General features: G+C 43.8%; 1 protein-coding gene across 1 annotated transcript in view; it reads left to right on the forward strand.

The window, feature by feature from the left end:
* The first annotated feature begins 8793 nt into the window (after positions 1-8793).
* CRY1 (cryptochrome circadian regulator 1) overlaps positions 8794-15131 on the forward strand; it is a 97636-nt gene continuing 91298 nt past the window's right edge. Inside the window, exon 1 of the mRNA XM_044227437.1 lies at positions 8794-9545. Coding sequence (XP_044083372.1) covers positions 9388-9545 — 158 coding nt within the window. The 5' untranslated portion in view covers positions 8794-9387. The remainder of the gene's footprint in view (positions 9546-15131) is intronic.

The following is a 15131-nucleotide window of genomic DNA, read 5'->3' on the forward strand; positions in this document are numbered from 1 at the left end:
TTGTGAAGGTCTCCAATTAAGGGGAGTGGAGTCTGATCTACCTTTTAGAACCCTATGAAGAGGTTGGGCAAAAAGTCCGTAGCTGGGAATCCAGACTGTGCAGCAGCCTGTTAGACCTATGCAGGTCCTCTGCTGCTTATCAGCAGTTTGCTGGGATGGGTTTGGATGGGTTCATTATGGCTCGTTTCCATTCAGGGGTGTCTCCCAGAGGCTATGGTAACTCCCAGGTAGGACACCTGCTGCTGTATCCATTGAGCTTTGGATTTGGATACGTCGAAACTTTTTTGCCAAAAAGTTTAGGGTTTGGACAGTATGTTGGATAGCCAGCTCTTGAGTGGGAGGCAAATCATCCCCTTGTTAGAGGATAGTTCCCCCCCCTCAGGTTGAAAGTCTTGTAAATCTTTAGAGAGGGCTTGCCCCGACTGATGGGGTGATCCCTGAATCCCTGTGGGCGTACTGTCCATTTAAGTTGTTGTGTAGGCCCACAAGGGGGTTTACATTCAAATGCAACAGAAACTGGGATTGTTGAGCCAATGGGAGGCATAAGAAAGCATCTTTAATACCCAGGACTATAAACCAGAGACTGTTAGAAGGAATGGGGCCCTGGATGACAGATGGATTTGGCACAGTTGGGTGTAGGGGTATAACAGCCTCATCAATGGCTCATAAGTCTTGGACTAGGCAATAACTATTGTCCTTCTTTTAACTGCTAGGATGGGAGTGTTGCAGGGTGAGCTTGTGGGGAGAAGAAGTCCATGATTATGGGCTGTGGCCCCTGTTTAGCTTCAGGTTTGGGAGGGTATTGTTTTTTGTGAGGGTTGTAACGCGGGTCCTTAGGTTGAACCATAATGGGTGTGGTTGACAGTCCTCTTCCGGGGATTCCCTGATCCCAGATGTTTGGGTTGACTAGGGAATCCCAGCCTTTTCATATTTGTGTTGGAATGGGTAAAGGTGATGTTAAGAGAACCACAGCAGGTTCCAAAGACAGTTTTCAGTATAAGGCCCGAAAATGACTTCAGCTCTCCATTTTTGTAAGAGGTCTCTGCCTAGTATAGGGCGGGGACATTCAGGCACAGTTAGGGATCTATGGGTAAATGCTTGTCCCTCCCACATGTAGAACAGGGGATCAGTGCATTGTTGATGGTAAGCCAGACACTCCCATAATGGTGTAAGTTTTAGAGGAGTGGGTTCCAGAGAAGGAAGTCAAGACCAAATAGATGCCCCCAGTATCAAGTAGAAACATAGCTGGGCTACCTACCACATCCATTTGCACTCTCAGCTCCAGTCCAGTGACGGACTGGATCCTTGAAGGTGGGGGGCTGGAGGAGGCCTCCTCTTTCTTGGGTAATCATCTGGAAGGCTACTGGTGGCTCTTGCTCCCTGCCTTCCCCAGGTCAAGGGACAGAGAGCAGTCCAGTGCCCATGTTGCCTATATTTGTAACAGGCAGTTGAGGGAGGATTGTGTTTATTAGGGCAGCCTTGTGCCCAATGCCCTGTTGTCATCAGCAGATGGCACCCGAATCTGAAGGGACCGTGTGAGAGACATTAGCCATCTCTGCAGAGATGCAGAGGCCAGAGTATGGATAGACAACCGAGGGCTCCCAAAATGTGGGCCCCACTGCTTGAGGCCATATATCTTGACAGGGCTCCCAGGAAGTGAGAGGAAAACTCTAAGAATGACTAGGATGGATTTTCTGCTGACTTGGCAGAGCCTGACAGGTAAAATTAAGTTGATTTATTATTTTTTTAAAAAGATTTAATTTATCTATTTGAGAGAGGAGAGAGAGAAATAAAGAGCACTAGAGAGGGAAGGGGCAGAGGGAGAGGGAGAAGCAAGTTCCACCCTGAGCAGGAACCCCAGCCTGGGGCTTAATCCCAGGACCCAGTATCATGACCTGAGCTGAAGGCAGATGCTTAACTGACTGAGCCACCCAGGACCCCCTTAAGCTAATTTATTTTATTATTATCTTTTTATTTTTTAAAGATTTTATTTATTTATTTGACAGACAGAGATCACAAGTAGGCAGAGGGGCAGGCAGAGATAGAGGAAGAAGCAGGCTCCCTGCTGAGCAGAGAGCCCGATGCGGGGCTGGATCCCAGGACTCCGGATCATGACCTGAGTTGAAGATAGAGGCTCAACCCACTGAGCCACCCAGGACCCCCTTAAGCTAATTTATTTTATTATTATCTTTTTATTTTTTAAAGATTTTATTTATTTATTTGACAGACAGAGATCACAAGTAGGCAGAGGGGCAGGCAGAGAGAGAGGAGGAAGCAGGCTCCCTGCTGAGCAGAGAGCCTGATGTGGGGCTCCATCCCAGGACCCTAGGATCATAAACCCAGCAGAAGGCAGAGGCTTTAACCCACCGAGCCACCCAGGTGCCCCTAAGCTAATTTATAGAAAATGATCTTTGTGAACTGAGAGTCACAACAGCTAAGTAAGAATTAGAAAGAGCTTGCTTGAGGTGGGATTAGGTTTTGAAGACTGGAGGAAATGTGAGCATGGTGGTCAGGGTGGGCGACTGCTGGAAACTGGATACAGTTTGCTCTGCAGGTCAAGATCCCATTGAGACCTGGGAAGGGAGCTCTTCTGCTACAGGGGTTTCTGGTATGCAAATTAGTCTATCTGTGATTGGTTAATAGGGAAATGATGGAAAAAGGCAAAAGTTGTGTTGATTCATTTGCAGTTTTACCCAATAGCTTAATGTTTTGTTCCACTAAGTAACAACAGCTGAATGTCAAAGTGGGTGCACACCGCTGAACACAGTGAACTGCCGAGCTGCCGAGGGATACAGTGCTGTGTAGAATACCCGCAATTCATCCTGTATTACTCTCTTCTTGTGATTTGGCCATGTCCTCTGTCTTAGAGTTGGAATCCTACCTGATCTTTATTTATGGAATTAATAGCCTCAACCTGTTCATATACCCTTTCCATGAAGTTACCTACATTTTTTAAAGGTAAAGCCCTTTATTAATTACTTATTTCTTTATTGGCGATTGAACTTGTCTTTTTATTTATTTTTTTTAAAGATTTTATTTATTTATTTGAGAGAGAGACAGTGAGAGAGAGCATGAGCAAGGAGACGGTCAGAGGGAGAAGCAGACTCCGCATGGAGCTGGGAGCCCGATGCGGGACTCGATCCCAGGACTCCGGGATCATGACCTGAGGCGAAGGCAGTTGTCCAACCAACTGAGCCACCCAGGCGTCCCTGAACTTGTCTTTTTAATTGTACTGCTAATTTATTAGGATGGTTATTTTTTGTTAACGATGCCATTATTAAGTTGTATACATTTTAAGGGGTCTGTCTCAACTGAATGCTTTCCACAAACCTTATTGTTTTAACAGTAGCTTTTTTAAAAAAAAATTAATATATGATGTATTATTTGCCTCAGGGGTACAGCTCTGTGAATAATCAGGCCTGCACATTTCACAGCATCCACCATAGCACATACCCTCCTCAATGTCCATAAACCAGCCACACTATCCTGCTACCCCCCTCACCCCCCAGCAACCCTCAGTTTATTTTGTGAGATTAAGAGTCTCTTATGGTTTGTCTCCCTCCTGATCCCATCTTAACAGTAGCTCTTTGCAGAGTGGTGATTTTTTGGGGGGATATATTGTATGGATTTTTGTGGAACTGCTTGTACTTCTTGCACTAGCCACCAGGTGGCATGACCAGCCCCAAGCGACTTCTTTGCTTTCCAGGAATTCCGGGAGGTTGGGTCAGGGAAAGTAAGAAGCAGGCGGGGCAGTCGCTGGTCTCACACCAGCCATGTATACTTTTCTTCCTCTACCTTGTTCTTTCTTCTTCTGCCTTGAGTTAATAATACTGATCATTTATGAGTATGTTCTCTAGAGAGTTCCTAAGGGTCCTATTTTCTATAGCTAAACTTAGTTTCTGTCTTAATATCTCAACCTACACCCTGGTTGAAAACTGGGTTCATTTCTTGGTCATTTTAGAATTTTCCTGTCATCCCAACTCAGTCAACTGTGAAAAATCATTTCCTTTCCTCAGCTTCCCTTCAGGGTAGCATTTAAGTTCCCAGATGTTTAAGGATCATCACATCTTTAGAAGGAAGCCTGTGACCTGGCCGGCATTCCTCGCTTGTCTACACTGCCATCTACTGAATGTGTGATCCTGTGCTGGCCTCAGGTGTTGCTATCTCTCTAGGATGGCATCCGTTGAGATGCCCAAGTCCCCATTTGGTTGTTGGTTATAACCTTCCTTCCTTCCTTCCTTTCTTTCCTTTTCTTTCTTTCTTTTTAATTTTATTTATTTGAGATAGAGAGGGAGAAAGAGAGATCACACACAGAGGGAGAGGGAGAAGCAGACTTCCTGCTGAGCAGGGAGCCCAACTCTGGCTCCATCCCAGGACCTGAGCCGAAGGCAGATGCTTAACTGACTGAGCCACCCAGGTTCCCCAGGTTATAACCTTTCATGACATTTTGTGTAATACTGTCCCCTCTCCCAAAACCCCTTAGATAGTTTTCTATTTCAGCTAACCTTTGCAGTGCCCTGAGGAAGAAGGAACATATAGAAAAATCTAGCTGTTCTCTTAGCCAGTTAGGAGGCTTGGCAGGGCTTTCCAGGCCCTCTCTGACCAGTGGCATCCTTCATAGGCTTTTGTTCTGGGCCCCAGAAAAATGATACGGGGACTCCATGAGGGTCGGCTTCCAGATCTCAAATGGGAAGTTGGCATAAATGTCTTCTACTCTCTGAACACCCTAAGCTCATCTAGGAATCTGGAGCTAATCCTAGACAAGGATAGGTGAAATACTATCTTCTTGTTTCAGAAAGATCAGTGCATATCTGTTTTATTTTCCTTATACCCATAGCCCATGTCAGCTTAAAGAATTTTTGTATAGTGTTGGGGAGAGAGGAGGGGAACAACAAATTCTTCCTGATTTACATCTTTATCTAAGCTCTTGAATTTAGAACAAAAACACTGGACTACCTTTGTCCTCAACTTCTGCCCCTCTGAGGCAACAGGGGACTCACATCCAATGATCAGAATGGGAATGATCACAGGACAAAAAAAGATCTGTGGTGTAGAAATGTTGGCTAATATTTCACAATATCATGTTGCCACATTTGTAACTATTTACACTTTCTAAATGCATTTGGGCAACAAAAAGGGGGTAAGACCAACCAAGAAAACTGTTCACAGGTACATCTGTGTGTGGACTCCATTGGTCAACAGATTGTATCAGTCAGTGTCCAATGAGGAGACAAAAACCACACAGTAAATCCATTAAAAAATTATTAATTATCACTGGGAATTTATAATTAATGATAATGGGGCAGGGAGGGGACCATGATGAATACCCCAGGCCTGAGGGAGAGTACCTAAAGAAGGACAAATTTGGAAGAGTGTCAGGGTTCTTTTCCAAGGGTGGGATTCAGACCTCATTGGAGAGGTGTGGTTGTAACTGAATGAGCTGAACATATACTCTACTCCTTCATTATTTGTGTTTTGGGAACATCTCCTCAGATCACCTCTGCCAGATGGGGTCATGAGAGACTACAAGTCTTCACTTTAGAGGCTTACACCCTTTTGTCAAGTGTGCTCATGAAATTGAAGAGGTATTGATCCAACATTGTTGGCGGTTAAAAAGCCTAACAGGACTCTTGGTAGGTGTTTTTGAATCTGTGTCAGGTGGTGCTCATAGAGGTCTAGCATTTTTACATAGTAGAAAAAGCTTAGAAATCATCTGGTCCAATCTGCTGGTTTTATAGATTAATTAATCAGTCTAAGAAAGCATAAGTGACTAGTTTGAGATCACCAACTAATTCCTGGCTAGCTGAGATAATTACCTAGTCTCTTCTTCTTAATCCCATACTCTTTCTACCCCATGATATTGGAGCCAACCAGAACTTCACACATTTCTGACAATGCTCTACCCCTTTAAACATAAATACTCACTCTGAAAAAGAAGGGGAGTGGTGATATCAATGAGGGATAATATACATAAACAAGGAGTTTGGATTCCGAAACAGTCTTGGTTTTTCATCTTGTTTAACTAGTTGTTTGTATTTCTGAGCTTTAGTGTCTTCATCAGGAAAGCAGGCATAGATTAATAAATAATAATAATAAGTTGCCTCAGAAGATTATTATGAGGGCTAATAATAACCCAACGTGCGTGGCACATAGTAGGGGCTCAATAAATCACAGTAGTTATAAAATGTTTACTCCTTCCCTGTAATAGATACATTAAAGTAACCACCTGTGTGCCATAAAAACCCTTAGTCTTTGAGGAATGCACAGTTGACAGTACTGACATTTTTATAATAAATCAGTACTTTTCTGTGTAAATGAAAGTTACACACACACCCACACACAGCTGCCTGTTAGAAAAAAAAATCCGTCTTTATTAAATGAACAATTGGCAAACATAAGTCCATTCTACACAAATCGATATTCTCTCTCCATTCTAATTTCATCTGATTGCTTGAAAACAATTCTTATGTCTTTAGGCATAATCTACTTACTTTAAAACTGCCTAAAATGAAACACAAAACACTGTATTTTTAAAAATATAATAGACCCTGGAGAACGAGGCAATCCAAGTGAGGGCACAGCTCTGTGTGCACATCCTATGCATAGAGGATGGATCCTTCAGAGTAGTAATCACCCAAGGCTCATCTCCACTGATAAAAATAACAAGTATTTAATATGTTATAGTGAACAAAGGGTTTTCATATATATAAAACTTTAAATGCTCTTAAGAAATCAAGGAAGGGATGCTATGCCTTTTTTTTTTTTTTTTTTTTTTTTTGCTATGCCTTTTTTATGACCATAGAAGCAGGGTTAGAGAAGACTATCCAGATATTGGCTGACTAGATGATTGAATTTACAGTATTGTTGTATTAGTTTGCTACAGCTGCTATAACAAAGTACCACAAAATGAGTGACTTAGAACAACAGGAATTTATTGTCTCATCATTCTGGAGGCTGGAAATCTGAAATCAAAGTGTTGGGAAGGTCACGCCCCCTCTGAAGGTGCTAGGGAAGGATTTGTTCCAGGTCACTCTCCTAGCTTTGAATTGTTCTTGGCTTATGGTAGCATGATTCCAATCTTCACATGGCGTTCTCTTTGTCTGTGAGTCTGTCTCTGTGTCCAAATTTCTAAATTTGTAAGTACACTAGTCATATTGGATTAGGGCCCACCCTAATGACATCATCTTAACTCGATCATCTGCAAAGACCTTATTTCCAAGTAAGGGCACATTCACAGGTACTCGGGGTTATATGAATTTTAGAAGGACACAACTCAACCTGTAACAATTGCCATAACTTCCCTCCTTTTAACCTTGGTGGCAGAGAGCATTCATTCATTCACTCATTCATTCAATGAACATTGCAAAGCATATGCGTCAGACTCTAAACTAGGTATTGATGATTCAGAAAAAAACAAGCTGGACAGCCACCCTGTCCTTGAGAGGAAATCAGAGACACATTATTATGATAATAAACACTATTACTGAACACACACTTCACGCTAGGAATCAAAGTAGGTACTTTTCATTTAATCCTCACTACATTATGTTAATGTTTCAGAGACACACCTGGACACACCTGGACAGAGGGGTATGCGTCCTATGTCTGGATGACAGGGGTATTTTCACAAATTAGGTAGCACGTTCATCTGAGTCTAAAAGGATGTGTAGAAATATACTAGGTAGCTCAAAGGTTGCTATGGTGAATAGCACATTCCAAAGAAGAACATTTTATAAAGGAAAAAATAGCACGTTTGAAGGCTAAGAGATGTATCGTAAATTCCACCGGGGCTGAGATTTTTGTCTATTTCTCTCCTGTGCCTCGAGCACTTTGAGCAGTGCCTGGTTCATTCGGTAATCGCTTAATCAATAAAAGGGCATCACATGTCGAAAGGAATGACCTGGCCTGATGCTTCACTGTCGCTCTACCACACTAAGGATGAGAAATCACGGCTGACAGGTTGAAGATACATACATAGAATTAAGGAATTCCAGGTGCCTGGCACCTGCCATGCCATTATCCCTACTCCCCAGAACGCGTCGGAGGGAGCCACACCATGAGGGCCGGAAGAATGGCGGGGGTGGGGGGGGTGGGGGGGTAGGGAGTGCCAGCTCCACACACTCCAAAGTCGGGCTCTTTAGCCAAAGCTGCACTTAAGCACAGGGCTGGGCTTGAAGTCTGAGCAGCTTTCTTCTCTCCTTTCAACCCATCCCGCGCTCATTCCCCGCCGAACTCCCTCGCCGACTACTGGATGGCACCCGGCTGCATCCAGGCCTTCCCGTAACGCCACAGGAGGAATCCCAGAGCGCGCTCCATATCGCCGGCCGCGCGCTCCAGCCCGCCGGCCGCGCCCTCCTTCCCTCTGGAACGCAGCGAGAGCGCACGCGCGCCATCTCAGCCGAGCGCGCGCCCGCGAGCTCCCTGCTGCCCCGTGCTCATCCGGGTCTCAGAAAGCCTCAGCCAATAGGGGATGCTCACGGCCTCCAGAGGCGGGGCTAAGGCTTCCCTCACATGGGGCCTGTGGTCACCGGGCGAGCTTGTAGGCGACCAGTCGGCGGAGAAAAAGGGCAGAGGAAGGGAGTTTAGAGTCTCAGCGAGGGTCGACGGCTTTGAGACCAAGCAGCTGCCGCCCCCTAGGAGCGACTGCATCGCGAGCAGATTCCTCAGTCAGAGACGCTGTAGTAAACACACTTCAGAAACGTGAGGTGCCGGGGGTCACGTGGGGAGCGTACGCTCCAATGAGGATCCGGGGGCGGGGCCGAGGCAGCTGACGCGGCGGTGGCAGTGGAGTCACCCGGGCAGCCTCGGGACCGGTCACCGGCCGGCAACCGTCCAGCGGCCTCGACCACAGCCTCCGTGCTCACTGCTCTTCCCCGGCCCGAGAGACAGCGTGGCCGACTGTGTCTGGATCCCCTTTCATCCCTCTCGGTGGCTCGCCTCAGGCGGTCCGTTTTCGCCTCCGGGGCTGCCTCGGTGGGGCGAGGTTTCCGTGACGAACCTCCTGGGGCTGCCGGGGCCGGTCGGGGCCGTCGTGGCGGTCCGGGCTCGTGGAACGTACTCACTCCTCGGGCTCCGAGGCCCTCGAAGCGATGCGCCTCGTGCCGGCGGTTGCTGCGGGCGCCGGCTCCTAAAGGGCGTCACACCCGGACTCCGCTGACGGCAGCCTCCATTCATCTCCCAGCCGCGAGTCCCGCGCCCTCTCCTCCTCCGGCCCCCTCCTCGGATTCAATTTTTCCTTTTTTCCCCGTCCGCCGCCCTCTCCCTTCTCCTTGGGTGTGGCGGCTCCCCTGGAAGCAGAGGTGTCGGGTATGAGCCGGCCCTTCCTTCCTTGAATTTCTCGGTGGGGGAACTGGGCGAGGACACGCCTGCCGCCGCCGCTCCCCCGGGATGGGGGTGAACGCCGTGCACTGGTTCCGAAAGGGGCTCCGGCTTCACGACAACCCCGCCCTGAAGGAGTGCATTCAGGGCGCCAACACCATCCGCTGCGTCTACATCCTCGACCCCTGGTTCGCCGGCTCCTCCAATGTGGGCATCAACAGGTGGCGGTAAGTCGGGAGTCCCGTGGGAAATGGGGATTTCGGGGCTGAATGAATCAGGACTTGACCTGCAGTCGGCGAATCCGAGAACTCAGACCTGGGACCGCGGTACTCGAGCCATTTTCAGAATTAGAGGTGCCTTGAATCGGAAACAGAATTGATTTAATAGTTCTCTGGCCCGAGAGTCCCGGCAGCCTGGAACACGTCGGCCTTCGTGTGTGAGTTACGTGCCTCTGCGCTAGTGGGAACTCGTCCCCTGCGTTCATGGGGAATTCTTAGCGGTGGAGTTAAACACCCTCCCGGTTCTCAGTGCCCGGTGGGTGGATTGGTTTTTCTTGGCCTCTTTGTGGCGTTCGAAAGGATCGCGGCTCTGCGTGTTTACGTTTGTGTGTGTCTAGGTAACTCACAGTGTGCAGAAAACCTTTCATTCAGTACCGGCGCCTCCACATCCACTTTTCTTCCACCTCGGGGTTGCCTAGGAAAAGCAAGTGAAACATCTGTTTTCTCTTTGCTCAGCTCTTCCTCTCAACTCCTCCTTGTGGCTGACTAGAGAAAACACAGTTTTTCTTTCTAGGCAAAGTATAAAGCCTTCTAGGGATCAGAGCACTGAAAAAAATTTTCGAGAAGCTTTATGATCTTTTCCTGAAATCCCAGGCTAGATGATCGTTAGGCCCCCTGGTGGAAATGAAAGCATTTGTTTAACAGATAGCTTATTGATCACTGCTGTATACCGGGCACTGCTTTTAACACCAGAGATAGCGCAGTGAATGAAACAAAAATTCTTAGCTTTTTCCAGCACATGTTCCAGAAAGTCAGATATATAGGAGTTGCTGGTGATAAAAGGTGTAGAGAAATACAGAGCAGCGATAGGGGATAAAGAATACAATACAACGGGGGTGGGATTATCCTTACAATTTTTGTTTTGTTTTGTTTTGTTTAATTTTTAATAAAGATTTTTATTTGAGAGAGTGAGAGTGAGCGAGCAGGAGCCTGGGGCAGGAGCAGAGAGAGAAGCAGACTCCCCACTGTGCAGAGAGCCCAACTTAGGGCTCCATACCAGGACCCCAAGATCATGACCTGAGCTGAATGCAGCTCAACAGACTGAGCCACCTAGGTGCCCCTCCTTGCAGTTTTAAATATGGTGATTGGGGAAAACTCAGAGAAGGTAGCAGTTGAACAAACTGATGAAACAGGTAATGGATTGCGGATACCTTAGGGAAAAGGCATTTCAGGCTGGGGGAACAGTGAGGGAAAAGGCAGGGAAGTGGAAATGAGTTTAACCTTTGGAAGAAACAGCAAAAGAAGTAATATAAAAGGAGCAAAATAGTGGTGGTAGTAGGTGAGGTCGGAGATACAACAGGGCCAGACTGAAAAGAGATAAATATAAGGCAGTTGTCAAGATCTGGGCTTTTATTCAGAGCAAAGATGGAATGATTGCAGGATTATAAGCAGAGGAGTTGTGTAATCTCTGATCACAGTTCTGGATTGGGAGGAGAAGGTGGACAAGAAAGAAGAGGATGTTGCATTCTTCCAGGTGAGAGATGGTAGTGGCTTGTACCACAGTGATAGTGGTGGATGTAGTGAGAAATAGTAAATTCTGAGTATATTTTGAAGGAAGAATCCATAGTGTTGGGTTCCTGGGTGGCTTAGTTGGTTAAACGACTGCCTTTGGCTCAGGTCATGATCTTGGAGTCTAGGATCCAGTCCCGCATCATCATCAGGCTTCCTGCTCAGCAGGGAGTCTGCTTCTCCCTCTGACCCTCCCCCCTCTCATGTGGTCTCTCTTGGCAGATTGTATATGTGTATTAGAGAAAGAGAAGGAATTAGGAATTATTTCAGAATTGTTGGTTTGGGGAACTAGGCTAAAGCTGCACATGGCAAAGAAAGTGAAGTAATTTGCCCAAGCCAATGGGAGGGTGATTCTCTTTTGGACTCATTAAGTTTGAAATGTTTATTATACATCCAAGTAGAGATGGCTCTTTGACAGTTGGATATATCAGGAGTTCAGGAGAGAGCTCCAGATAGGAGGTATAAATTGGAGAGTCATCAATTTGTAGATAATATTTATTTATTTATTTATTTATTTTAAGATTTTATTTATTTATTTGACAGAAAGAGATCACAAGCAGGCAGAGAGGCAGGCAGAGAGAGAGGAGGAAGCAGGCTCTCTGCTCAGCAGGGAGGACGCGGGCCTCGATCCCAGGACCCTGAGATCATGACCTGAGCCGAAGGCAGCGGCCTAACCCACTGAGCCACCCAGGCGCCCTGTAGATAATATTTAAAGCCATTTATTCATTCATCCTTTCGTTGACAAATATTTGTCATGCATCTACTACATGCCAGGCATTGTTTTAGGTTCAGGACATTCAGCATTAACAAAAATAGCTTAAAAAAATCCCTATCCTGTTAAATTTTAGTGGAGTCATGAGACTTTGTGAGAACATAAGGAAGTGGATGTAGATAGAAAACAGAGCAGGTCCAAGGACAGAGCCTTGGATACTCTAACGTGTAGAAATTGTGGAGCTGTGGAAGAAGCTGATTGAGAAGGAGTATCTAGTAATATGAGAAGAAAACCCAGAAGAATATGGTGTCTTAGAGGCCAAGTAAAGAAAGTATTTCCAAGAGCTTGCTTTATCTATGTCAGGTGTTGCCGATAGGTCAAGTGAGATGGGGACTAAAAATTAAGAATCTTATTTAGGATTTTGAGGTCATTTATAGTCTTGACTGGAGTGGTTTCGGTAGTGTCAGAGGCAGAGCCTTTCTGGAATGGCGAAGAGCCTGAGAGGAGAGAATTTGGGGGACAACTTCTACAGATAGCTTTTTTAGGGAGTTTTGATAAGGGGATCAGAAAAATGATGAGGGGCCTGGATTGGAATGTGAACTCAAGAGAGGATTTTTTTTTTCAAGATTGGCAAAATTACAGAATGTTTGTGTGCTGATAGGAATGATACAGCAACTATATATGAAAGCACTCAGCAGAATTGATGTCATTAACATTGATTCTGGGAAAAGATAAATGTAATATATTTTAATGTATTAATAAATATCCTAAAATAATATAGTAATAATAACTTTTTCATGAAACTGTTAAAGAGGATTAGGTTAGGTAACAAATATAAAATGCTTAAAATGTGACTGTTAAGTGTTTTTTTTATTTGCTACCAAATTGAAAACCCTAGGTGAATAATATCTAATTACATGTTTGTGGTCAGTTTCTTCTAGAGCATTTGATACATTTATAAAATCTAGACTATAAGCTTCTGTAGGATAGGGGTTATATGTTATCTTTATATACCCAGCAACTCACATTGTCAAATGAGTGAAATAAATCTTGTAAGCACAGTAGGAGTAATCCCGTATTTTCCTTTTTTTAATTCCCATATTTTCCTTTTTAAAAGATTATTTTTAACTATTAAGCATTGCCCTCTCTGAAAGATGGATAAAGATGTAAATAATGAATAGAGAGACTTTTTTCTTTTACTAAAGACTAAGTTATAAAAAGGTAGGGACAGTTTTATTTAGTCTGTTTTTATAGCACTGAATTCCATGCTTTTCATATAGTTGTAGCTCAGTTGCTGTTCATTGTATGAGATGACATCCAGAAGAAGTTATTTTATACTTAAAAAACTTTATTCATTTCCTTATTGACCATAGGATAATGTACAGTCTCCTTAGTTGGCATTCAGGCTATCTTGTGGATTTCTACCTTCTTACCTTCATGCCATTTTCTTTAGTCAACAGAATTTCCTAGATTTTTGGATTAGATTTAACGAAGTTTATTTTACCTAAATAAATTAACAAAACTACCTTTTTTTGTTTTTTGTTTTTGTTTTTTTTAAGTAGGCTTCATGCCCAGCATGAAGCCCAGTGCAGGGCTTGAGCTCACAAACCTGAGATCAAGACCTGAGCTGAGATCAAGAGTCAGACACCCAACCAAATGAGCCACCCAGGCACCCCCCAAAATTACCTTTCAACACTGCCATCATTTCATTTAAAAAGGATGCTTTAACATTTAAAAAAAGAAAGTTCAAAGGACATTTTTGGAGAATAAAGGACAGTCCTTTGACATGAATAAATTAAGCTTTATGAAAATTCACTTTGCCTTATCAGTGAAAATATTATCTTGAATTTGTCACATTTGGGATTGAATGATTCAAAATGTTTCAGTTCTGGCTCATTTGGTAGAGCATGCCACTCTTGATCTCAAGGTTGTGAGTTCAAGCCCCACTTTGGGGTGGAGCCTACTTAAGAAAGAAATTTCATTTCTATCCCTTACTTATGTCTTATTAAAATTATACCACACAAAAACTTATATATGAATGTTAATAGGACTTTATTTTAATAATTTATTGTTATTCATAATAGTCAAAGGGTAGAAACAACCCGAATGGCCATCTACTGATGAATGGTTAAAATATGTTATATCCATACAATGGAGTAATATTCAATCGTAAAAAGAAATGAAGTACTGATACAAAATGGATTAACCTTAAAAACATTATGCTATGTGAAGAAGCCAGTCTCAAAATTTCACAAATGATTTTATTATATTTCGTTTTTTTTTTTAATATTTTATTTATTTATTTATTTGGCAGAGAGATCACAAGTAGGCAAAGAGGCAGGCAGAGAGAGAGAGAGGAGGAAGCAGGCTCCCTGCTGAGCAGAGAGCCTGATGCGGGACTCGATCCCAGGACCCTGAGATCATGACCTGAGCCGAAGGCAGCGGCTTAACCCACTGAGCCACCCAGGTGCCCGATTTTATTATATTTCTATGAAATGTCTAGAATAGGCAAATATGTAGAGACATAAAGTAGATTGGTGGCTTCTTAGGGCTGACTGGGTAGTTAGGAGGTGGTAGCTAAGGGGCATAGGGTTTCTTTTTGAGGTGATGAAACTGTTCTAGAAGGTGATGGGTGTACAACTCTTTGAATAGACTAAAAAAAAAGAATTATACAGTTAAAAATCTACCCACCCCTTTAAAGTCCAGTCCATATGCTGCCTTTTCCATAATAAAATTTTTATCATATTGTCTGGATTTCATAGTCTTGTGAACTCTTACGTCATTTTTTGGTATTGCTTCCCATATCACCGTTAAATACCATTAAAAAGAAGTAAATGTTTCTTTAATTTGTAAATATTGATATAGTCCTTGTATATTCATTTCTCCTTCATTTAACAGATTGCAATTCTTTTTCCTGAAGAGAAGGTACCATTTCATTCAAACACAAATTTATTTTTCATTCATATTTGTGGCAGGCACTATTTTGTTACTGGAGATACAACAGTGAATAAGAGAAGGCCCTTCCCCTTGAGATCCTTCTAGTCTAGGAGGACAAACAGGCAATAAACAAATAGAATATGTCAGGTGGTGGTAAGTATAATGAAGAGAAATAAAGCAGAGTGTGAGAACAGAGACCTAAAGAAAGGGAGGTGACAAGGCTGTACAGATACTTGGGGAAAGAGCTCTTTCTGTGTTAACAGTGTCCTGTACAAGTAGATATTTGATAAATATTCTTAAAATTTTCTTTGTTAAGTCTAGCATTTAGGAATGTGATAGTTACTTCATTTAACTTTGATGCTAATGTGTATCTTAAA

Source organism: Neovison vison, chromosome 12, assembly GCF_020171115.1.
Source record: "Neovison vison isolate M4711 chromosome 12, ASM_NN_V1, whole genome shotgun sequence".
NCBI lineage: Eukaryota > Metazoa > Chordata > Mammalia > Carnivora > Mustelidae > Neogale > Neogale vison.